Below are 25,572 nucleotides of genomic sequence, written 5' to 3'. Positions count from 1 at the left end.
ATCTCCAAAAACGGACTAATCCTTGATATTCTATCTATAATAGCTGGCTGTTAAGCTGCGGGAGGGCTAACATCTTTATCGGACCCCGGACATATAATTGGTACATTAGTTAGCTCTTCAACACCAATACTTGCAGTAGGTTTATGTGATTGCAATAACCCTAGAACTCTTATCACGAACTAGTTTAAATGAAAATCACATAGCTTGCTGGTGCTTCTTCAGGCTTTCACTAGTAATATTCCCCGGGGTGACCCGGCTTCTAGTAATGCTCTCGTAGAAGCTTAGAACTTAGGGTACAATACTGCTGCCGAGTCTTACCTAGCAGCCACATACGGAAAGTAACTCGGACTCGAGTGGAGCATATAGCTCTTCTGCGGCTCCGCGGTCCGCATGGGGGTTTAGTGGGTAGGACGGTCATGTGCTAGACCTAGTAGAATTCGTCACATCTCATCTATACATACATCCGTCCGTCACATCACATGTCGGAGTTAAGACGCCGGGGGCCTGGCTAATGGGATTGCGATTCGAACCCATTACTTGCAGTTCCCCGGCTGCAGCCACAGACACTACAAATAGGTATACCTAGGTTGATCATAACGTGAGAATCGACGCCGAGCCACCGGGGTAATACCTTTCCGAGATGTGATAGATGCGCAATCTGTTGCCATTACTTCATCACTGCTAATCTATCCGCGATACCTATCGATATCACGAAGCCGCTCCGCTCTCGGTCTTTGGTGATATGCCCCTCCTCGGGCGCAATTGGTCAATGGCTTGCTACTATGTACTCACTTACATACCTACCTATGTAGGTACCGCCTATCTTCGAGCAACGCGGCAAGAGGACGCTGTCCGACGAGTGTGATTCATCTATGTAAGTTGCGTTGCATGCCGCCGACTGCGACGACGAAAAACGGCATCTTTGCGCTTGCGCTTGGCTCCCGCATGAGTTCGCGCAAATCAACGAGAGCGTTCGAAGCCATCGCGACCGTGAATGGCTTGCCACGTTTGTCCACATTGCACTCGGTCTGCAGCTCTTTGTGGCCGGGTATAAAAAAGACCCAAAGGCCATACGCGTCCGTCTGCAGCGGAAGGCTTGCAGCGGAAGGCGCTTCTACAAAGCAGGAGGGCCGAGAGGGCAAGGCTAGGCAGGCCATTCAAAGCTGGAAATTCTCGCCTTAGGTCTGAAGTAGATATATAAATACGCAGTTAAGCATGCATCGGACCCTGTCAGGAAAGTCCGCGACGCGCCCACGACAATGACGGCCGTGCGCGGTGGAACAGGGGGGGTTTGAACAGCGAACACATTTTTTTTTCCTCCTTGTCAAGGCTTGTTGAGGATACACTACCTATGTAAAGTTTTCTGCAATATTGGGCCTCAATGCTGTTAAAGGCTGCTGCGGGAGGTTGCAATCCTGCAACATTAACGTATAGTTTTCTCTCTCTCTTTGCTCCGAGATGCAGTGCGCACGGAAGACATTTCAATATCTGCCTAAGGTGTTGGTAGTAAGTCTTGGAATACATAGATGTGTAAATGTAAAGCCTTCGGTTCGCAAGTCACAAGCAACCAACATGGTTAAATGATAGGAGAATAACATCTTAGGCCCTTCCCATACTTTAGTTTTCTTTGAATAAAGCCCATTCTGGAATGTGTCTTGTGTGTGCAACATACGATCAAGTGGAATCGCTACAGATTCTGGATTTATGAATTAAGACCAATCCGTAGCTTTCCATCACATATCTTAAGTAAGACCCAGCTATAATAGAGATGTGATTCGACTGCGCTTAGTTTATACTAATGCTTGGCGTAGATCATTACGCGGAGAGGGTGTGTAAAACAAAGCCCGGGGTTTTAAGATCGCTATACTTGTTGCATGTAGGTCTCGCCAGATCAAAATGCAACAATTTCTTATCCCAGTATAAGATCAGAGTAAGTGATTGCTGCTTTAGTCGGTACATATCCCGAGGCGTTTTGTGGCATGTATCATCTACCAACTAACTACCTAATATTGATTGTTCAAGCGTAACGCTTTAAGTATTTCATTTTATCAGATTGTTTCCATGCGGACTTGTGTCATTGCAAACGCGACCGTAAAGAATACCGAAAACTTATGCACTCCAAGCTCGATACAATCTTGAGAGTAGTATCGAGTGAACTCCAAGACTTGTCCCCAGATTGTCAAGTGCATTGATCGAATATCGGAATATAATATTGGAGAAGCGGTTACATGTATTTCCGTACTTCGGTACCTCTCGGGACAGGTTGCTGAAAATGAATCCGGGGATACTTAACTTTATTATATTAACTATCTTAACTAAGCGGCGTAATCTTGCCGGCGGCTTTATATAACATAAGCGAACTACCTAACCTAGGCGATGCTCGCTCCGCATCGGGCCTGCGGAGTATGTCCCATGAGGTAAGTAGACGGCTCTAAATACCTTGTCCACCTAGTAAAACAATTTTCTCTCTCTCTTGTATATGTATGTGTTCTATATGATTCGGGTTTCATTTTTCATTAGGTATTCATTATGGCTACTCACGGGTCCTCGACAGCAAGGCCCGATTTCTATGCTTCTCTCCCACAGGGCAATTAATGTGGTAGATAAGCCAAGTGACAAGAGAATGGACTCAAACGATACAAGATGACGTAGTCATTGAACTACCGTTTCGGCATTCTCATGCGAAACACGAAATCATATTCAAGTTGCATCTGATACCGACGTCCCAGCTGTCCGAATCGCATGTCTGGCCTACAGGATCGGATTTGTTTTTGATGAGGGAAATTAGGTTGAGAATCCCACTCCATTTCCCGCAATCACATATATATTTATGATACCGAATGCCGGACTTCTCGATACACTTAGCACTCCGAGATCTCTGACCGACTTAGGTAAGATGACTGCACACCTTCTCCGTAAGAAGGGGGGTATTTTACACGATAAACTCCGACGTGGGGTGTTATCCATGTTAACCCTCCCTCGCATCTTTAACCCCCCAATCCCTTTAACCCCCCAATCGAGTTTGTGGGAGGAGGGGGGATTTCAGATGTAGCTACCTAAATTGTACATTTGTATGTACCTTAGGTATATAGAGATGGAGGAACAATAACTCTATTTAGGGCTCGAAGGAATCAAGACGAATCACATGTTTGACTAGGACAAGGATAATAAGATAGAATCCTCTAGACACGAGACAGCCCGACAGCCGTTTGAAGATCTGAGGAGACGAGGGAACGTTAATGTTTGCTCATAGGGCTTATCATCCAATAGCTTGAGTACAGAATCTAATCAACTTCTACTGTAGGATACTATATCGGTCGATCACATCACATATCATTAATGTATCGTGCCTTTTACATTTGTCTATGTACAATAGAAAAGTACCTACCTTATATTGTATATTGACAGCGCGAGAGTCGACAGACCGCATTTTGGCTTGATTGCAACAGGAACCAGAGGCGAGCGTTAGAGTTAAAGGTTCATATATCCGACGTAGCAGAGCTGTGTTCACATGATGGCACTTTGGAACCTTTAGAATCACCCGAAAGATACCGAACTCTTCTTCCATAGTTGCACCTGTAACCACTTAATATGAACAAATGTGTTGATCGCCACGCCGCATCCTTTAGGTCTCATATGTATATGTGCCTCGCGGTTCACGCTACACATGGCAAACATATGAAGTGATTCCCGGTACATCTTAATGGCAGTGCCTATGTAGGCCACCAGCCGGGCTGTGTGGTTTCTCGTGATGGATGATCGGGTGAGTGCGGACTTTAGTACATAGTGGATAGGCTCCCGACAAGTTCCTGAATATCAACTCGTGTCTTAGCGTTTGTGCTTCCGTTAAACCTACCATCGTAGCGTAGCGAATGGCTTGTCTTGGTCACCAATAATGGCGGAAACGGCAGAAAATGGCCAATAGCTTCGGCTATTTCACGGCGCGACTCGATTACTGGTGGGCGAGACGACGTGATATACGTGATATACACGCCCCTTGAGGGAAGCTAGGAGGTATTTCGTAGACATCTAATTTGCTATCTTCTGTCAAATCACGGGAAGAGCTTTTCCCACGAGTGGCATTGCGGTATCGCGCCGTCGCGGTCGACACGACACGATGCGAAAGCGTTGCGACTTGTCAAGTCATATGGGAATCTGAAAATAGGTGAAGATCTACGGCCCTCTTTAAAGCAAACTTCTAGGCTCCCCATGGCTCCCCCATAGCAGACTTACTATTACCCCTCCTAAACCCTTTGCGGGTGACTTCGGTCGCGGTAGGTAATCTTGCCATTGCCACCGTCTTGCCTAGACTTATCGGGAAACCCGGAAAATCCGGGGAGGGCAAGGTTTAATTGGGTCATCTTTCTTGACTAGTCCCCTCGGAGTCTAGGGAGCGATAAAATGATAGGAACTCCAAGCTCTTCCATATTCCATAATGGGTACCGGCAGCTGCAATACGAGGCGGTCAGCGAGGACCCGAAGAGTCCAAGCTTTCTTCTAGAACATCGTTGCAGCAACCTATTGGTCCTGCTATTGGTTCTGTTTGTAGTTTGTGTGGTTGTTACCTGGCTTCTGGTAGGGAAAATCTTTACTGAAGGTCGAAGCGGTAACACGCATCTAATCCACCTTAGCTACAGTAGCTACCCTACCTAGGTATCCTAGTGTATGTGTATGTGTACGTGTGCGTGTTTGAGGTTGTCTACGTATTTGCGCATGCTGGCTGCCTATACACTTACCGTTGGTGGGAGATTGATTAGAACCATGGTTGTAGTATGTACAATTGCGTACGACAACCACAACGAGTAGGTACCGGACTTTACGATGGAAATGGGAAGCTCATCAACGAGAACATGATCGCAAATGATAGCTGACAAGATCGCAATCCGGGCGCGCAATTTAGTTTGTAATCACCTATCTGCGCATCCAAAACCCGAAAATACTACTTGAAGGATTTAGAGTAAGCAAGATATCGTGAGATGAGATTTGAGTCCAGATGCTACGGATATAAAATGTATGTGTGTTACATAGGCGCGAGAGGGCGCACACAAGATGGTATACGATATACATTATACATTATACATTATACGTAGTATATACGTAGCATAGCACGCACGTTCACGCACACACACTTGTATTTACCAATAAATTATATAGGCGGCATCAAAATGCGGAGTGGTGGTTACGTCTGAGTCATCAGAGGAATCGTAAACGGTCCCCGTCTCGATTACGGGATCTTGATTTGGGATTTGGGATTTGGGATTTCTTACGCACATATTTTTAGGCACAAAATCAAACGCCGAGGCACGTCGAGGCACGTCGAGGCACATCAAAGGCACATCATCTAGCGGGCATCTAGCAGGTTGGTCGCAAAATCCCGCCTATACGATTCGTCGTTTGGGCAGGCGGTCAGAAGAAATGCCGGTATTGGCCAGCACAACGAAATCGTTGCGGTCAGCCAACTCACCTTTTCCCTTCTCGTTGGACAACTAACCGTTAAAGCCAGCTCACTATTGCTCAGCCGCCGGGAGCTGCTGACGGCCACCGTGGCGTAGGGGAAACCAGTTGCGAAAGATGGCCTTACCTATGTCTATGTCTATGTCTATGTCTATGTAGGTAGCGTATACGACCACCCTGTCGTCATAGCGTCATAGAATGTTGTCGCCGGTATGAACCAGAGACAAAAGGAGGGCGGACATGGGAAACTATTACCATTCCATCCATCCTTGCAGCAATCAAATGAAATCAATTTTGGCTCGGGTCCTAAGTCCCTTGCTGCTTTTTTTCCCCAATAAGTGGCGCTCGGACGACGCAATGGCGGAAAAGAAGAAAAGAAATAAAGGGGGATAAATGTTGGCTATTATTGAATAGCTTGGGGGTAGGTAAATGAAGCAATGCAAGCCAACGGGATGGACGTAAGAATATCCCCCATTTAACTCGTGCCCGAGGTGAATGGCTGCCCAAGGCCAACCAAAGAGATGTTAATAGGAACGCCCCCTTCGTCACAGAAATTAGCATGTCATAGCAACAAGAATAGCTGTACATTACATAGGTATGTTACGGATCCTTCGAAAAAGGTCCTAAATAGAAGTAAACGGTAAGTGGCTCGGCGTATACTCTTTAGGTACTATGTAGGATTCTAATTCCAACGTGTAATTAACCCCCGTAGCCGTCCAGGAATAGTGTAAACCTGCGACTTTCGGCATCTTGTGCGCCACTACCACGTTGCTCTCTAGTCGGAAGCAAAGGAATTATTCATACATCCTGCTGTATTAGGGTCAATAATATCATTCATTAACATCATTCATGTTATTAGAGTCGTTGAATGTATGTAGTAAATTACTCTACTTTGCAGTGATCAACTAGAAATGCCATCTTTGCTACGTACGTTGTATTAGCTGTATTAACCTGCCGGCTATCTACATTACTCAACGCCATCCCCATCTTTTCCCATGCTTTTTTCCAGAAGCGCAAGCGGGCAGAGCGGGTTACGAACTTACTGTAACCCTGGAACTCCGGTAATAGGGCCTTGTAACCCAGGACACAGGCAAGACAGGCAAGACTGGCAAAGACAGGGCTTAACTACTAGCCCAGAATAGGATGCTCGCTGCGCTGGGAAGCGGGAGATAGACCCGGCCGCGGCAGTCGGATAAGAAAATCGTGGTGGACCTCATTGAACCCTGATCGTCATTATATTTTGCAGTACGCGGTAAGATATTCCACGGATGCATGGACCTTGTTTGATGGGGCCCTGCATCGCAAATCCCGCGGCCTGGCATTTCTTTGATTTCTTCCTTTCCAGCGTGTGGAGACTGAAAGTCTGCAAGCGAAGCATCGGGGAAGAAAGGCGAAGCCCAACAGTATGCTGCCAGCAATGTTATACATACAGACCGATATGTAGGTAGGTATGTACAGGCCGCGGCGCTGCTTTGCTTTGCTTTAGTATGTCTGTAACTGCGTAACTTGAACTAAAGACGCCCAAAACGTTAGCTTTCCTGTTTTGGCGGTGTCAGTTCCGTTTACTTTTTGGGTATACGTGATTGGTAGGGCACAGCTCGGCGAGTGAGATACCCGTCTAAACGGTGCAGGACCACTGGGAAATTGGGAATCAGATGGGGGGGTTTCAAAGCTGACTCCTGTTAAGGCGGTCTAGGCTGACTTGGTAGTTTACACCTATTCCCTGCCGTCCCGGGCCACACCCAACGCTCTCACCCCCCCCCTTTCACGCATCCATGACAGGCGGTCAGCCAGGATTAGTTGCAACGTGGGGTGGAGCGAGGGACGGGGAAAACTGGAAAATGGAAAATAGGCATTGTATTATTGTAACGGTCAAGAAAGCCTGCTGCCTCCGTGCGGCGATGATTCATGTCCACCACCACACCCTCCGGTAGTATATATATGTTCTCATGGCCATCCCATGCGCTCACGTCCCATGCCCCCGTTTCCCATACTAGATACCCCAGATTATTTATTAGTAGCCATAGAGCAGTAATACATAACATAACATCCCATCATCATCTACAGCTCTCCACAAGCTTTCCACTACAGCAACGAGATATCATCGACTTGCCGCATCCACTGACTTACACGCGAAATCGACCCGCAACACAGCTTTGGGACGAAGACCCGCACTCACGAAGATCCCGACTCGAGCTTTTTTGAAGGAAAAGGGAGATCTTTTTACTACGAAACCCACATTCGAAATGTATAGCCCATACGGCTCTTACAGCTCCATGAGTGAGGTCACTCAACCGATGGAGATCCCTACTACCAGCTACCTCTCCCACAACGGCGCCTACAGCGCTAGCTGCGCGTTCCCCTCGTGGCCGCGACGCTCATCTCTTACCGACTCTGCACACGAGCAGCGAGCAACCTCTTACCTCTCCGATGACGACCTAATCCCATGCGACCTGGAGGACGACGCGCACAGCATCTCCAGCTCGGGTAGCACCACACCTACCTCGCCCGTCGTCGCTAACGAGGTTGACCTACTGCAAATGCAGCGCGAACAGATGGCTATGCAACGCGAAGCCATCAAGTTCCTTCTCAACGAGAAGGAGAGGAGAAAGCAACAACTCAAGCGCCAACGTCGCAGCAGTGGCGGTAGCTCCAAGAAGAGCAGCCCCAAGTCTGCCAAGTCGGCACACCTCGACGCCATCTCCGAGACTGGAGAGTGAGCACCTTTTTACTTTCGTGACAATCCAGCGTTTTTAATGGTAAGTCAGTCACTACAACATTCATATATATATAAACATATTTCACATCCAAACAGTAACTAACTGCTATCATCACAGAGTATGACTTTACAACATTTACGACTATTATGATGATTATACCCCCAAAGATACCCCCGATCAAGTCACCAATAGACGAGTGACGTAGCGTCACGGATACATGCCCCGTCCCGCGCCACGCGGATAATGGTGATGAAGTGCTAGTGCACATTACACCTCGGCTTGCATAGGAATCATAGTCATTCCAGCGCCGCCGCCACCACCATCACCATCACTCCCCCTCCCTTTTAATCATTTGGGAATCGATATCTATCCGCCGCCAGACGCCACTTGGGGCGATTCTGGGAAGACGTACCTATCTCAGCTACTTTCGGCCTAGAGCATACGCTTTCGCGGCACATTTTTTGAGGAACGAGGAATTTTTACACGTGCGTTGTTGGTGTGTTACTGTTTGTGGAGGATAAACCTAGGTACCTACCTTACCCACCCGCATTTTACCCAGAGGCTTTTCCCGAAGCAGGGGTGCGGGTTTTCGGTTACTGGAAATATGTTTTCTTTGTTTTCTAAGATTACCGATGATGGCGGTGTGTTAGCGGTGCGGTCTAGCGGAAGGAAGAGAGGGGCCGGGAGCAAAGGAAGAAAAAAAATTCAGATGAAGCTAAGCTAGGGGTGGGTTTGTTACCCGTGTGTTGGAATTGAATGGTTTGGTGAATGAACAAGGGGTCAGTGACGAATTGTGGATGGGCGAATGACCCGGGTTTTCGGGATTTGGTCAAAGCAAAGGAAATAATTACAAGTCCCACGAAAAGTCCGGGTCGGGAGCCAATTGGCTGTGGGTTGTGGATTGTGGCCGCAGGCTGGTCGGTGCGCATGAATATGCTTGTGTTTTGAATAACAAGGAGACGAGGGGGGGGTGCACAGGTCCTTCAGTGAGGACAGTTGTGATAATTTACTAAACTAAATTAAACTTTACTAAAATCAATCAATTACATAATATACCTACCTTAACTACTAAGCTTTAATGTCCGTGTCTGAATTAAAAGTGAACGTCTTGAAACTTAATCCCTTTTTTGTAAATCATCGTCTATTGTCTCTAAATAGAATCGGCAACATTCCTCACGATTCTGGTATTTTTCCGTCTTGGAACGTTCGCTAATCCGGAGAAACACACAGTACACGCGAGGGATACTAAATTAGTAACTCTGGCCACCCGGGATCGCGTTTCGGGAATAGCGCATAGAGCCTACCCATATATTTCCAATAACTTTATCAGACTTAGGGTTTGTCGAAGATCTTTGCAGGCGGGACTGGCGGGATGTACGCTGATCATCTTTGACGGGCATGGGGCATATGTAGAGCTGGCTGGGCATTGCCAACAGAGGGAACTGGATCGACTTGCCTTATCAAGTTGTGTGGCTTGCAGGGAGAAGAGGGGAAGAGAGAAAAGCCCTTGCCCTAACCTACCGTGGCATTTTATCTTACACTACAAGCAAAACTGGCATACAATATCACATCGTTGTGGTTTGTTTGACGGTGGGGTAAAAGGAGCGGTTCGTCCTGAGTAGTGTATATCGTGGACGGTTTGCGTTGCGAGTGGGTGTCGGTGAGGGCATCCCGTTTGATAGTTACCTCGGAGTGGATGCGCAAGTATAGAAATAGGTAGGTAGCTAAGGTAGCTAGTGATGCAGTCAAGAGGGTAATGCCCGCACGTCTCGTTTACAAGTAGGGGTTATGATGCTGTGATGCTGTTTTGGTCCTTCTTTAAGACGGGAAGGATTTTAGTTGAATGGGCCGGCGTCGGAACTAAGTATTGACGTTGGGAGGATTAAGAGAAATGGACCGGGTGAGCGGGCGTCACCAATCAAGGAGATTTACGGTTCGTTGACCGACTATCGCTCGTCACCGGTGTCGAATCGTAGGTATTGGTTGGTTCTTGACCGCCGGAGAATTCATGACTGGTGGACTGCTGACGCTTGACGCTTAGCTTTTAGACGTTTAACTCCACACTTTCGACTGCTTCCCTTAGGGCATCAAAGCTCCGTAACGGTAGTTGGGCAGGTCGAGGCAGACGATGAAACGAGTCGATCGTGGCAGCTCCGGAAGACTCCCAGTGGCTCAAATGCCCGATAAGTGGACGATAGGAACTCAAGAGCTTCAAGAGCTTTAGGAGCTTAGGAGCTGTACCCCACACGTAGCCCGACGACCTCGTCTTGTCTCACTCGGACAAATCTGGTTGACAATCTGATTGTTCAACGGCGTGGCGCCCATTATCTCACGCTAATGATGATAACTCTATCACGACGTATCGAATCGCAGCCTATCACACGCCAGAGCTTGGCGTTCACCAGATCAGCACATGGTCACCGGACCCAGCCTCTAAGATTGGCGACTGGGTTAGGTGATGAGGCGGGGTGAACATAGATAGAGCGTTCTCAGCTCTAAGAGGTTTATCTCACCGTAAGTGATCGAACGTGTTCACAAGGTGATAAAGTGATAAAGTGATAAAGTGATACCCAAACTTTGAGACAAAAAATCGTGACGAAATCCCGACCTCCCCCCGCATGAGGTATTTTTAACAAGAGCTAGATTGCTAGGTCATTACTGTTTTTGTAAAGAGGTCAAAGCTATCACCTTCGCCAAGCATGTGAGCTTGAGACAAGGGCAGGGTTGAACCATTCGCAAAGATTTGCTGCTTGATTCTTCCAGAAAATTTGCTCTTGATCACGTATGTAATCACGTATGTAGACCCGCTGCTAGATAATCCACAGTTCAGCTAGATGAAGAACCCGTCCGGACCGTCCCTGTTGAGTAGATGGATCGGGACGTAGCCGAAGCAAGATTCCCGTCTGCCCGTCTACCCGTCTAGTCTTTTGCTAGGAGCATTAGGTTATCCTTTTTGACGAGAGCCCAACAGCCTCCGACCCTTAACTTCAACCAGCCGCCAACGAAAATACCTGGTGTTGTTCTATATATAACATAAATAGGTAGAGGGTTGGTTGGTTGTTAGGATCAGGGGGATACGTAGAATCGGGAAAGGTATACTATACTCATCACAGCTCTAAGAGACCCGACCCAAGTAATTTCGCAGCCTTGCAATAGCTAGCGTAGCATCTGTCATTTCGCTTTATATCGTTTGGTTGCGCTGTTGGCATGTCGATTGTGGAGGGTGGATGGTATCGTAACTACAATGGACTACAATGGGAGAAGAGATTTGGAGAGAGGGGGAAAGGGGGGAAAGATTTCGATAAGTATCCTGTGTTGTACCGTATCCCCTGGATTGCATCGTATCTTGGGTATGACAATATGCAAGGGACTGGCGGCGAGCAAGAATGCGTAATCGGCTAGCTTTTAAGAGTGAGGCTGCTGCTCGATAGTAAAAGTCGAAAGTCACAAGTCGCAAGTCGCAAGTCGCAAGTTGTAAGTCGCAAGATTAATGCTGGCCGCAACAGCAGCGACCTTGCGGGGTTTACATCGAAATGTTCCTAATGCGCGACAACCTGCAACTCCCCGAACCGATCCTGGGCATTGGGTTGTACGGGGGGCCATTGAATACGATCTCCTTACTAACTGTGAGGCATTTCACATATAGTATCTATCGCATTCGTGCGAGTCTGTTAGAAGTAGTACAATAACCCCAGGTCTGCCGCCTCGTTGGCGAGTTGCCGGTTGTGATGACTACCTGCCTACGCATAAGTGTACATGTATGTATGTATTTAAATTGATGAAGACATGAGCTGCATAAGACAGCTTCTGGAATTCCGGTTGTGGGGACAGACGGATGACGTCGTTCCTATCAGATATTAATGCTGTCGGTACAACTTACGATGTGATAGCCTGAAAGCTCGAGGCTTGTTGAGGCTTGAGTTTTTTTATCTTATGGCATAAATTATCCGCGCAGGTATCATCCGAGTCGCATAGCTACCTCCTACGTCGCAAGAAGAAAAAAAAACTTGCTTCAACCTGCTCAGTACCTGTTCACTTACCAGAGGTACGGGTGTAGAATGCGTGTCTAGCATAACGAGATACCATGCATATTTGGATCTTACCATGTTTCCTAATCGGGCACCATCTCCCATCTCTGTCTGCTACCAGCCTCGACTTTCCCCATCTTTCTATACCACAGCGCTTCTTGAAGAACATTCTCTCTCGTACTCATTCCTATTTTAACAGCAGAAGCATCTCGTCAGTGAGCAACAACAGCAGCGACGGCACGGCGTCAGACGCCGTGTTCCTTGCTTTTCGGTTCAAGGGTTGTAAGTGTCAAGGTTGAGTGCGCGGGACAAAGTGAGTACTACGCGTGAGTAACGTGGGTGGGATGCTGGCACCCATCGGTGAGGAAACGAGAGCCACGACGTCCATGTGCGCATAGGATGATCTTGCGTAGTGGGGTAAGTTATGAGTTCATGGTCATGTAGTCATGTATGCGGTAGGTTTACATCCTGTCAGGGTCTCACGGGCAATCCTTGAAAAAGGTCCACTGGGTATTGTTCGATGGAGAAGAGAGTGTAGAATGTAGAATGTAGAATGCAGAGTGTGGATAGGAAGAGAGGGAGGAATAATAATGTTAAATAAAAACGAAAGCATTGGACGTTGAAGTATATTACATATAAAAAATACCATGATGTCAATAAGTACCTAGGTAATAGTATAAGTATAGTATGAGTACCTACCTATAGTACTTAAGGAGGTTAGGTTAGGTAAGTGTACCTATTTTACGACTATTCTTCTTCCTTCAGGGGATAAGCAAAAGTATTAAAAATTAAAAAGATTAAAAGATTAAAAAAGATGGAATCGTTGTCGATAACCTTCAACCCTTGCATCCATCTACCAACGAAGTTCCTCGTCACTCTCTTTTGCCGCCGCGCCGAGCCCCAGTAAACCCCAGTAAATACTTTATAACCAATCATCCCGCCCGGCTCTAAAACCCCTTGCCGTCAACGGACCAATCCTCTTTCATATCCGCCCTTTCACTGCAGTCGGCGCTACTGCGAGGAACAATGCTCGTCAACATCCCATTCTCACTTGTTCTGCTTGTCCAATGCTAACCCACTTGTCCATTTACCTTTACCCAACCACATGTCACAACTTGCTTTCTCCTCAGTAGCTCAGAATAATAGCCAAATGAGTCTTGCTATCTTCCTACGCTAGGTTTCTGGACTAGCAGCTTCAAATAAGGGATACCCAGCCATTCATACCTCAAGGCGACGCTGTAGCCACTTTTGAAGAGTCATGCTACGCAAACCATGCCCGCTGGGCCTCCATGTATGTACTCGAGACTTCGGACGCCTCGTCGTCGCTCGCTGCGCCCTGAACATCAAACCGCCCCCAGATGTTCCTTTTTGGAGAAGGCTGGGGGGGCCGGAGCCCGCATACGGCATTCTCTGGATAAACCGTTCGCGTGGGCTTCTCAAGCACGCTTAGACATGCCTTAAACGTGTCTCGAACGGCTTAGTAAACGCATGAGCAATGCCGACTCGCCGTTTACCTGGATATCTTTTTATATTTTATATGTATAAAAGCATCTATTTCTAGCTCTTCTGCCAAGTGGCGAAGCTGGACGAGCCTCAATGTATGTACCAGCTAAAGAGGTACACAGGAGAGTAGGCGAGGCTAATTATATCGAAGTATACATGTACTGTACCCTTCCGCACTCCCCTGCTTTTGCATGATCCATCGCACTACTGTATTATGGACGATTCGATCACCTTGCTACCCTGAACAGTACCCTGTCCATTCGGCATGCGATGGCTGATCAGACCCCTGCGAGATGCTGCCAATGTATGTAAACCTGGGCTTAGCCGGACCCGTATCCGCTCTAGATATGGCCGCTCGGTTCTTTACTACGTAGTATATGCGATCTGGGCCATTGAGAGCTCAGAACAACTCCTCTTTAGGCGCTGGACTTCTGGACATCAATACACGTCTTATTTGCTCTCTCACACCCCCCAAGCTCGACCGAGCATACCGTTCCTCTACTTCTTCTTATTATTCAAACGCGGTTGTCCCTTTTTCTTGTATACGACCCAAGGATCTGATGCAACAGACAAGGCCTCTCCAAGCCTTTCTGATTCAAATATAGTGACACTGCCGCTACTGTAGCACGCTCCCACGAGGAAATAATCGGATTAGCACACCTCTGTGTGACATACCCGATTCTCTCCGCCTCAGGCCCTCCTCCTTAACTTCCAACCTTTACAACATTCCCTCTCCCAGGTTTTCTAAGAAGAGACAGGAGCATCAGTACCCTTCCGAGCCGGCGCAACATCGCAGCGTGCTATCGTGGAACACGACACGCCGTCCTCGAGCTAATTGCGCTTCTAGTTTCTCGTGAAATCAACCCCGTAGCTCTGGCACGCGGAACGTGGAAAAGGCGACTCATCCGGGAACGGGCAGGTTTAGGTGTTGCGTGTGATGTTCGGGGACCGAATTGTGTAGCGCCCCCGCTTGCTTGGACACTGGGAGTATTATCTCGCGGATATACACGCAAGTCGAGGTGAGTTGTCCTAGCTCCTTAGCTCCGTCTTGCGCAGGGGCGAAGCTTACAAGAGCCACTCGCCCCAATTCCTTATTAGCTTGGGAGATTCCTCTTATATTATGGTAGCATTAACATGCCAGTAGGTGACTTACACTGCCATGTCGTCCTCGAGCTATCAGACGATGCCTCGGCATCGCAATGCTTCCGCGAGTTCCGCCGGGCGCTCTTCGAGAAAGGGAAAGGTGGCTGCCGAGCCGAGAGAGTTCACATCGCCGACAACTCTTGTCAGATACTTTGAGCCGACAGCTGCGACAGCCTCGATGCTGTTATATGGACGTGAGTAGGAGAGCAACTTTATTATTAGCTCAGGAGGCTGACATCTTGGACAGAGGGCAACTCGGTAGTCGTTGCGCATCATGATAGCTTAACGATTGAGAGGCGATTTACACGCCATTCGGCAGAAGTACATTTGTTGGCCGTGGACACGCAAAGTGAAATGGGGGCAGGCCGACTCGTAGTGAGTTACGATGCGGATATGACTGCTATTGTCTGGGACCTTATGACAGGTGACGAAGTAGCACGATTTGCTTCATATGAGACTCTTACATGCGCAGCTTGGATGCGGAATGGAAACGTCGCATTCGGTATGTTTTTCTTACTAGTGAAGACTCTATTCTCATCGACTTCATACTAATACTATGGGTATAGGCAACACGCAAGGAAATGTCATCCTCTTTGAGCCTACTACTTCTGAGCACATTTCCGCACGAACTATCGATCAAATACCGGTGTCGGCCCTTGCTCCAGCGGCTGATTGTAGAACCTTTGCTATTGGGTAAGATTTATCCCCCGTAGTCTTAGATCTCGTGTAACTCTTTAAGACGCCTCTTAACTAACTTGCATCGAGGTACCAAAATGGCTCCCTCTTGATCGCCACTCTACAGCCACGATTTACAATTCTGCATAATCTGAGCACGTCAAGAAGCCCGTCGCCGATTGTAAATCTTGCATGGCACGCCTCGTCTTCTCGCCAAAAATCGGACATGTTGGCTGTGCAGACCAACGACGGCGACCTGAGGGTCTGGAGCGTGGCGAAGTCGTTCAGCAGCGAAGACCCTGCCAAGGTTGTGAGGATACTAAAACGTACGGAGAATTATCTTAATGGTCCCAACTGGATGGGTTGGTCTAAGAACGGCCGCATAATTCAGTATTCCGAAGGGTAAGGCTCATTTTTCACCCCCTTTTCGTGCATGAGCACAACTACGCGCGCGCTTAACCTATGTGATGCTGATGATATCATTCGTTATAGCGAGACCCTCTCATGGGATGTTCGCACGAAGCACGTTACTAATGACAGCATACCGACCCTTGAGCATGTCCGCGGCCTTGCTGTGTACGGGCCGGGTGCGACCTTGTTCACCCTTGGTGCCAACAACACCGTCCAGCAGTTTGACCTAAACACGCCATCGATGATGGTTGCTAACGTCCAACATCCTGCTAACGTTTTGCCACCCTCTCCGCCAGTCTCCATCGAGGAACAGCCCGAGCAGGGTGTTGTCATCATCGGTACTTCAGAGTCGGATTCGTCGATCCCTATCAACCCTGAAATATCCGAAAGCGATGATGATCAGATGTCCCCGTTCGCGAGGCTTACTCGCGGGGCAGACTCCACCACTGATACGTTTGAACAGGAGAGGTCCCGGACAGCGAGTCCAGTATCTTCAAGGGGGCCCTCGTCTACCATCTCCAAGTCATCTAACGGCTCTGGCACTCGAGGTCGATATCCACCTTCGGTTATATCACGCGGGATGACTGAGAATACTTACATTTCTGCTGGATCTTCACTTCGATCTTCGGCTATGCCTCCATATGCTGATAGGGACGCTTACTCACTTAGCAGCATTAGCTCCGCTTCCATGACTTCGTCTAACCGTTCTCACCGTCGGCCTTCTCGACTAAGGAACGAAGTTTTACCTAGCCCCGACGAATCTAAGGTTGATGACCTCTTTAAGTTTACGAGGAGCCGACTTCACGACATCCCTTATAAGCACGCTCTAGTTGACCAAACTCGTCTAACTAATGAAGACCTTCGTCGGCAGATGCTAAGTATTATCTTCGGGTGGAACGGAGAGGCCGAAGACCTTGTTCGCGACGAGATGGCACGTCATCCTTTGGGTTCCCCAGGCCGTATTCTTCTAGCAAAGTGGCTTGGTGACATTGATGCGGATGTTATGACAGCAACATCGGAGAATATGACCTCGTCAGACTGGATGTTACTAGCTCTAAGCGGGATTGGCGGTCAAGCTTCCCAGCATAAGCTCGGGCGTGCGTATGTGCAACGCCTTCTAGAGAACGGTGACGTACATGCGGCAGCGACGATTATGATCGGGATGGGTGATACGAATGATGCTATTGAGATCTACGTCTCCCATAGGAAGTACATGGAAGCCCTTATCTTGCTCTGCCTCTTCTTTCCCAACGTATGGGAGCGGCAAAGTCAAGTTATCAAGAAATGGGGAGAGTTCGCTGTCCAGCACGGCCAACAGCAACTAGCGATTCGATGGTAAGTTTAATAATGACAATCAAGATCAACAAAGTCCTGCGCTAACAGCCTTGAATAGCTTTGCATGCACTGGCGTAGAGTCCACAGAGCCTTGGACTTCGCCATCAGCAGCCCAAGTAACCTTCCAGAACATTAGTGCGAGCATTCCAGAGATATTGAGTCCTCCGTTGTCTCCTCCTGGCATCAACCGCGGGCCGCAGCGTAGCATCGCAAAAACCTCAGCGCTAAAGCTCATTACATCTTTTGGTGATCAGGGGAAGAAGTCCAAGTTCTTTGCAAACTGTGATGGGGGTCAGACTCCCATTGCTGCAGGTGTCACGCCGATAGCCGAGTCTGCCGTTTCTCCTGGTGGACATGAGCCTAGTACTGCATTCCTCCGTCCCTCGCAACGAAGCGCTTATAACACTCCTGCTTCTGCGAAGCCTACTACACCCGGTGGATTCGGACGGCAGCGTCTACCCTCAATAGGAGAGATCCCAAACAATGCCATTCCTCGCCACCTACTCAGCGAAAGAGATCTTCCAACCCCCCCTGCTGACCTTGTTCCTGAAATGAGCCAGGCCCATCGTGCCCATCACTCCAAGACACCCTCTGCTGATGACCGGTACGATGTTGGATTATCTGTGCCGAGAGCTTCTACTGCAAGCCCAATGATGATGAGGGATAGCCATCGTCGGAAGGATCCCCCTCCACCTTCACCATCGCCACAATCGATTAATGCTTTAATGCAACAGGGTCGTACTAGTCGAAATGGTGCCCGAGAACGGAAGCCTGAGGGAATGGAATTAAAAATCCACTCTATTGAGGCTGCGATGAACAGCGATGTGACATCTCCAGAGCAATCGGTAGCATCGTCTACCCGTTTCCATTGGCCGTCTCGTCGCCGTGGTCCGGGCTCGATTGCTAGCTCCGTTACATCAAACTCGAGCGCTGGACGAGGCTACCGAGCTAACCAGGCCGGAGGTCGTGGCTTGAACGAGTATATTCACAGCTTGGAGGCTGCACAACACTACTCTAAGAAGCAGCGAAGCCGCGAAAACAGTCGCCACCGCCAGGACGATAAAAATGCTCGAAGCCGAGAGGGGAGCCGTACTCGTCAAAGCAGCACACGCGAAAGTTCGGAGGACAGAGGTAGAGGTATCTCTCGAAACTGGACTCCTAAGCCCGCTAAACGCTCTCCCACTTCTCCCGTGCCCATGTCCCCCGAAGATCTGATTAACTTGAGCACCCCACAGCAAGCTAAAGCAGAGATTAGCGATGAAGGATTCGTATCGGTCGAGTTCGACTTAGGGGAACCGTCCACGGTTCGAAAATCTAGCCAGATTCGACGATCTTCCCCTCGAAGCACTCGCATCTCTAGCCGTACTTCGAGCCGTACCGGCCGCCAGAGGAGCCACGAGCGACGGCCGCCAGCTTTAGATCTCCGCGGCAGAAGCAAGAGCCGTGGCGATGGCTCTGTTCTAAGATCCCCGTCATCTCCATTGCCAATGTCAGCTCCTATGAAGTTTTACGGATCAGACGATGAGGGAGACTACCAAGCCGCCATTGCCGCGCAGGAACAATTTAGAAACCGACACAACCGAAGCGGTAACCAGAGCCAGAAGGATCCATCTTCTCCTGCCGTCTCCCGAGGTCGGGATCGTTCAGAAAGCCGTCGCAGGAGGAACAAGACTCCGGGTGACCAAGAACCAATGCCGGTGGTTCAGCCGGCGCAGTTAGTTCTCAAACATCTACAAATCCCGCCCCCACCGCCACCGCCACCGCAACAGCCGATGATGAGTGAGGCACGAGCTGGAGATCTCAAATTAATCTCGGCTGAAAGACAGCTAAAGAAGGAGGCCGCAGCCCGCGAACTAGAGGAACGCCGCAAGTCCCTTGCACGCCGTCCCTCAGCACCTCCTATCCCTCACCCGGATGAGCTATCCCCAATTGTAGCCCGTACGCCGAGCATCTTCGAATTGCCTCAGACGACTTTTGTACCTTCAAAAGATATGCCCGTCAGGAGTCAGACTGCCGACCCCCACAGGAGCTCTCACTCTTACTCACGCAGTGGAACGGTCCCCATGATTGGCCTACCAGCAACACCCAAAGCCATGCGTCTTCAGTTCGCCTCAAGCAAGCACGGTGGCGCACCGCCAGTTCCCACCGCTTATACCAGGACGTCGCCGCCGTCTTCTGGACAGCCATCACCTAACAGACCTGGTAACAACTCGCCGACTAAGTCGCCACCAGCCCCAGCCGAATCGCCTAGCAAATCGTCGGATGGGTCATCGGACAAAGAGGCACCACTGCTGACTCTTCTCCCTTCAACCGTGTATTCTCCTCCCTCGCGACCTAATATCGCAAGATGCATGTCCGCTCCTATTCCGGAAGAGCACCCACCTCAATTTGCTCACTCAGCTCACCAGCACGGAATGCAGGCAACCAGCCAGCCGCACCGCAGAGGGTCTCTCTCGGTAAGGAAGATGAGCGGAGATGTCAATGGAGGATTGCCTGGTATCGAGGAGAGGGCGGGATCCGGTAGGCACTCGAGGAAGGCTTCTCGAGACGACCAGATACCACCTCCACCGCCGCCGCCACCAGTTCTAAAGGAGCTCCAGCATCTGGCTACTCCCCCACCGCCGCCACCCGCGCCTATTCCCGGCGTTAGACCCACCATCTACACCGGTGCCCAGCCGTCAGGATCTGGGACTATTGAGATTGTAATGGACGAGGATGACGACAACAACAACAACGTAGCATCAATCGTACCGGTTCCGGAACCCGCTCCGCAAACTTCAAGCCCCCAGATGTCGCCCTCGTCGCGCAACGGCCACAGCCGCGGGCGAAGCTTTGGCGACAACAGCATCGCCGGACGTATTAGCCGTGCTGCCGAGAGAATGCGATCTGGTAGCCGGGGCCGCACCGGCTCCATCCTAGGTAACAGGACCAAGTCTCCCGACACCGCCACCATACCTTACGAGAGTGTCCCACCCCCAGTTAGCATGCACAACGGCGGCTTCACATCCCCTGTTAATCAGCAGCAACCGCAGTCTATCGAGCGCCACCCCCGCGAGGTCCGCGCCGCGTACCAGGAGCGGGAGTTCGGCAGCGGTCTTCACGCCAGCGAGATGATCTAGACCTAGATTGGACAACACTTTCTTATTTCGAAATAACGCACGCCTAGATTACGATTGTGTTCTTACTTACCTACATTTCAACTATATACGACGCATCTCCATCTCTTGTTTGGATTCTTCCGCGTCTCACTCAGCATGTATTCGCATGGCGCCGGCGTTTTCATCTACTTCCTACCATTGATACCATTTCTTCCTCCAAGTCTTATTTTTCCCGGCCGCCATTTTTTAAGCATTTTGCGCATGCATCATTCCCCCCCCCCCCCCCCCCTATTTACGACTTGGTATTTATCTCCACCCCTAATGGCAAATCTACGGGCAGGAATCGACGACGTAATACCCAATACCCCTTTTCTACCAAGTAACAGCCATCTACGACTTTTTACCTTTCCTTCCTTCTTCTTCTTCTTCTTCTTTACCTTCTAAATCTACCTTGTATACTTCTATATTGTCCTCCGAACCGAGGACAAGGTCTGGCCGGAAAAAGAATAGCCAATACCCATTGTTACCTCCGGGCGCGCAAGCAGTCCCGGAGAAATTTTTACATTTTATTCTTTTTTTTCTGGAAACTCACGAATTTACGACATTGGGGGACGGACAAGACATGAGGGGGCAACTTTTGGACGACAGAAAAAAAAAGGGGGGGGACCGTGGGAGACGAGTAATGTCTCTGCGGCGGCCCGAATTACGAAAGCTTGTATACAATGAGATAGCAGTATATCTACGTGATGATGACGACGACTTCGGGAGGAGGAAGGGGATAAGGGGATAAGGGGAAAGGAGACAAAAATCCCGTGGGAAAAGGGCGATGACACGACACAAACTTGAGTTTTCCCAGAAGAGAAAAGTCTAACGACAAGAATGGTGTTGCCTCACGGCATCTTTGTTCTTCGCTTCTTACTTACCTGCCTGCTGCTAATCTGCTTGCCGGTTGCGGGGATGAGCGATTAAAGCTATACCCGAATTTTCTTGATAGTCTGTTATTATAGTTATTATTATTATCATTATACCTTGATGTTTGATAACCCCCAAATGTTTTAAACGGCAATGAGTGTGATTATTAAAAAAGATAGCATTGACTTCGAAGGCGAACTGAGCATGGAGGTTACGTGTAGTGGATAGATGTATCTAATGTTGTTGTGTAAAATGTAACTTTATTGGCTATAAACGTAAAGTTAAGATTTCCAAGGTTGCGGGTTCGAACGGGTCAAAAAACATATTTTTTAACATGTCATAACTTCTCATCATTAGAGATAAAGTTGAACTTGATGTGCTCCAGCATCAAGCAAAACTGCTACAAATGATTTACAAAGATAAAATAAAAAAAGGCAAAAAGAATAACGGAGTCGACAATCTCCATCTCGTACCGCTAGCCCAAGTCCCCAGGTCAGCGTGTTCCACCACACCATGCGGCGGGGGAGATGCTCTGCAGAGTGAGGCCTCCCTGAAGTTTCCTCTCCATTTCATAGGACCACCTAAACAATCACTGGTTGCCCAAGCGGATAGGTGGTCACCGCAGCATTTGCGGTGGGCGCGCCCTGGGGGTTCTTATGGAATTGGGATTAGCGACACGAGAATTTTAAGCGCCTTCGACCAGTTAGACCATTACAGTCGGAAAATTTGGTTGGAATTTTGTCTTATATATTAGGTACCTGGGTTGGGTGGTGGGGCTGCGCGGGGTAAAGTTCGGATTGGCTTTGGAGGGTAAATTTGTGCTTGCAATTATGAGGTATGCGGCAATTGCATTGATTCGGTTAATGAGGTTTATTAAATCGGGACCTGCGCGCTGGAGACATACTGCTATTTTGGAAGCTTCAATACCAGGTAGCTATTAGTGTTATCATAGCAGCTTTACACGAGACATTGCGCGGCATATCCTTTCCGTAGCCTACACATTCGTTACTTAATATCATAAAGCTTCAGGATTATTCTTTTGCAGAAACTTAAGCTCTCCTCCAGCACATCAACTAGAAATCCCACATGCCTAGGCACCTAATCATATTTACGATACTCCATACGCCCAATTACTCTCTTCATAAACCCGGTTCTCCGGTTAGGTCCATGTCATGTTAACGACAGCGCCGTACCTGCGCATCCGGCGCCCGTCCCCAACGACGACCGAGTTCATCGTGTCGACACTCCCACCGCAGACGATACCGCTACGTCTTGCCCTCGGGGCTGTATACTTCGTGCGTCTACTGCTCGCTCTCGCCGTCCTGCTTATGATGTACGCGGTCCAGAGCTCGTATTACTCGACAACGCCCATTCAGCCGCTACTACTACCGTCGATGAAGACATCAGTAGCGAATATACAATCGAATTCTACTACGACAGGTGCTACCACCGCAAACAGTCCCATCGACGTCCTCGCTACCACCCCTATCTTCTCCCTCGCCTTCGTCCAGCAGACCCTCAACGTACTGCTATCCTCGCGCCTAGGATCTCTCCTTTCTCAGCTCGCGCACTCCGTACCCCCATGGATCTTAATCCCCTGCTCCATAGGGACACTATACCTCCTCTCGCTGCGCATCGGCGTAGAGGAGCGGCTCCTAGTCCTACGGGGTCTAGGCGTACAGACGAGTTCCAGCGGAGCAACGGTCTTCTCCGCGCTCAAGACGCGCTTCATCCCCACCGACAAGATCCAGGACATCCTAATTAACGAGGCCTTCCGCGGCTTCGAGGTCCGGCACTACCTGATTGTCATCGTCGAAGGGGAGGAGCACATCGTGGTCGTGTTTCCGCAGCTGCTCCCGCGGCCGCGTATATTGGAGAAGGTGTGGAAGGGCGCGAGGGAGTGTCTCTATGGGCGGGATGGGGAGGACGAAAAAGAAGGAAGGAGGTCTAAGGGGAACGGCACGGCTTAGGAGAACGATGAGTTGTCTCCCTGTGAGCCGCCGCAGCTGTGTCGTAGACATGGACGGGGAGTTGGGGACTCGTGGATAGTGGTTTAGGACGGGTTTGTTTAGTTGGCGTATGGCTATGATGGATGGCATGGAGTTTTTGCTCATGGAATATGATACCCCGAGAGCGTTGCATAGCTTAAGTGTCTGCAATATAGCGATGTGTTATGCTATTTTTTTCTCCCATTATTATCTCCTTTTATATCTACTTATTCCGTTCCCTCCTCTAGTGATAGTTCTTTAGGTGGTAGATTGTCTGCTGCTTCCTCTCTCCTTTTCGACCACGCCTCCCTCATCTCCGCCGCGTCTGCGAAACCCTTTCTCCTTGCCTCCCTGTCGAAGACTTCCGCCGGTGACGGGAGCCTAGGCTTCTGCAGAAGGGGTTGGTATTTGCCCACCAGACGCTCTCTGTCGCCGCCCTCGAACGTTCTTGTCGTGGCTGGGGTGTGTAGTGGTGCCTTCGGATCCTTGCGGAGGCTGATATCCGCCTGGGAGGATATTATGTTCAATAGTTGGCCTGCCAATAGCTCGTCCATCTTCCGTTCGCGCCAGTATTCCCACATAGAATTCAAGAGGCCGCCTGTCCCGTGCTGACTTAGGGGGCTCTCTTCCCCAACGTATACCCATTTAAGCGCGTTCTCGGGCTTCTCTGGCCTAGGGAACATACAATCCCAAAGCACCAGCGGCACTTCGTCCGCAAGCTGATAGTTAGGTCTTCGCGGTTCCGCCTCAAAATCGAGGAGTTTGTCTACTATCGAGGGCTCTTCCAAGCCCTGGCCAACCATGAAGACAACCGCTACCATGCATCGGATTTGATGCCATAGGAACGCGGTCCCTCGTACGTGAAGATAGTATACCTTGGGTAGCTTCTCCTGTAAGTCCATGCCTGAAGGCCTAAACTCTTCGCGATCTAAGAATGGTAGAGCGGTCTCCGCGTCTTTCACCTCTACTATGTCGCTCTCGAATACTCTCCGCTCAAAGTTAATATTGATTTTGCTCTGGTCGACTCTGCAAAAGTTTCGAAAGTCATGGAGGCCCTCAAACTTCTTGGCCGCTTGCCGCATAGCCTCGATGTCGAGCCAACCCCCTTTCACCTTTTTAGGGTTATCTGGGTTCTCGAAGCTCTGCGGTATCGGTGCGAACGCTGGCTGCGTGAAGAAATATCTATACTGTCTCTCCCTACAGTCGTGCCTCGCAGAGAAGTCGGCTGGTGTCGTGGGGCACCACGCAAGCATCCTGATATCAGGGGGCAGGAGTTTGTTCAGAAGCCTGCAGTACGGTAGCTCATCCGTGAAGTCGTTGAACTCCCTCTTCTTCTCTACCTCCTCGACTGGTGCGTCTAGCTCTGCTGCCTCTCCATTTTCGTCTACTTGACCAGCTTCTGTCAGTTGCTCCTTTTTAGGGAGAGGCCGATTACTCCTGACCCGAACAGCAATGACCTGGCCGAACGCGCTGACGCCACGGTCCGTACGTCCGCACTTGGAGTACTCCCAAGCGTCCCAGTTGACTTCGTCGGGGTTTTCAGGAAAGATCAAGCACGCCTTGACAAAAGCTTTCCAAAGCTCTTCCTCGATAGATGGCAGGTTGGCACTCGCCGCATACTCGAAGCCGCCGTACCGCTTACCCAGATACGCCAGTTTAAACGCCACGAGCCGCGTCGAGTATTTCGAAGGGTCAATTTTGCGCCCTACTTTCTTCTTCGTCGGGGGACTAGTAGCACCCTCTTCCGTCGCTGTACTCGTGATAGACTCTTGAGCCACTTCCGATTTATGCTCGCCAGCGCGAAGGAGATTCGCCTCGAGCTTCTGAATGCGTTTTATAAGCGCATCCTTGGTCCACCTATCGTAGGTAGAATCCCTCTTATCCATCTTGAGTTTTAATGCAGTGAGTCCCGTAGAAAATCCACATCGAATCTCTTGACGAGATGCGAGGAAAAAAGACCTTAGAGATGTCTGAAGGCGTTGGTTGTACCACCTGCCACTGAAGGGTTTCATCCACACCCACGTCAGGAGAATATTCAGACAACTTTTTATGTCGGGGTATTCTTTTTTTTCGAGGCTCTACATCGAATATTGAATGTATGTACTACTGTACCTAAAATACAGGTTATGTACCTAATAGAAATGAGTCAAAATACTCGCTATAGGGCCTTATCGATAGTGGAGTCCCTTAAAAGCTACTGTAAAAGAGGTAGACTAAGCACAATTAATTGGGGCAGCTCACTTCCCATCAATATCAACTTCAATGTTCTCGTTCAGCTCAGTATTAATTGCCTTAAATTTACAAA

The 25,572-nt window shown here is 49.3% G+C and overlaps 4 protein-coding genes across 4 annotated transcripts; 3 read left to right on the top strand and 1 right to left on the bottom strand.

Moving 5' to 3' along the window:
- The first annotated feature begins 7,600 nt into the window (after positions 1-7,600).
- F4817DRAFT_200073 (uncharacterized protein) lies at positions 7,601-8,543 on the top strand. Its single transcript, XM_049298572.1, has 2 exons — positions 7,601-8,213; positions 8,292-8,543. The coding sequence occupies exon 1, from the start codon at positions 7,701-7,703 to the stop codon at positions 8,172-8,174; it is 474 nt and encodes a 157-aa protein (XP_049156640.1). The 5' UTR covers positions 7,601-7,700; the 3' UTR covers positions 8,175-8,213; positions 8,292-8,543.
- A 6,321-nt stretch (positions 8,544-14,864) lies between these two features.
- F4817DRAFT_367221 (uncharacterized protein) lies at positions 14,865-20,900 on the top strand (the record flags this gene model as incomplete). Its single annotated transcript, XM_049307089.1, has 6 exons — positions 14,865-15,042; positions 15,096-15,350; positions 15,415-15,541; positions 15,614-15,925; positions 16,016-17,269; positions 17,328-20,900. The coding sequence occupies 6 exons, from the start codon at positions 14,865-14,867 to the stop codon at positions 20,386-20,388; spliced, it is 5,187 nt and encodes a 1,728-aa protein (XP_049156639.1). The 3' UTR covers positions 20,389-20,900.
- A 1,296-nt stretch (positions 20,901-22,196) lies between these two features.
- F4817DRAFT_199923 (GPI-GlcNAc transferase complex, PIG-H component-domain-containing protein) lies at positions 22,197-23,371 on the top strand. The gene has a single exon (XM_049298571.1). It carries the CDS (start codon positions 22,452-22,454, stop codon positions 23,247-23,249), a length of 798 nt encoding a protein of 265 aa, XP_049156638.1. The 5' UTR covers positions 22,197-22,451; the 3' UTR covers positions 23,250-23,371.
- Positions 23,372-23,494: 123 nt separating this feature from the next.
- F4817DRAFT_360480 (pseudouridine synthase) lies at positions 23,495-25,153 on the bottom strand (the record flags this gene model as incomplete). The annotated part of the gene is made up of 1 exon (XM_049306285.1): positions 23,495-25,153. One exon carries the CDS (start codon positions 25,151-25,153, stop codon positions 23,495-23,497), a length of 1,659 nt encoding a protein of 552 aa, XP_049156637.1.
- Positions 25,154-25,572: the final 419 nt, after the last annotated feature.

The sequence above is a fragment of the Daldinia loculata genome (genome assembly GCF_022478755.1).
Source record: "Daldinia loculata strain CBS 113971 unplaced genomic scaffold F4817scaffold_45, whole genome shotgun sequence".
Classification (NCBI taxonomy): domain Eukaryota; kingdom Fungi; phylum Ascomycota; class Sordariomycetes; order Xylariales; family Hypoxylaceae; genus Daldinia; species Daldinia loculata.
The sequence above is the reverse complement of the archived record's forward strand: the minus strand, read 5'-3'. Positions and strand labels throughout refer to the sequence as shown.

Excerpts from the sequence above, each read along its gene's own strand:
- F4817DRAFT_200073 (XM_049298572.1), top strand. The coding sequence starts at position 7,701 with ATGTATAGCCCATACGGCTCTTACAGCTCCATGAGTGAGGTCACTCAA.
- F4817DRAFT_199923 (XM_049298571.1), top strand. The coding sequence starts at position 22,452 with ATGTTAACGACAGCGCCGTACCTGCGCATCCGGCGCCCGTCCCCAACG.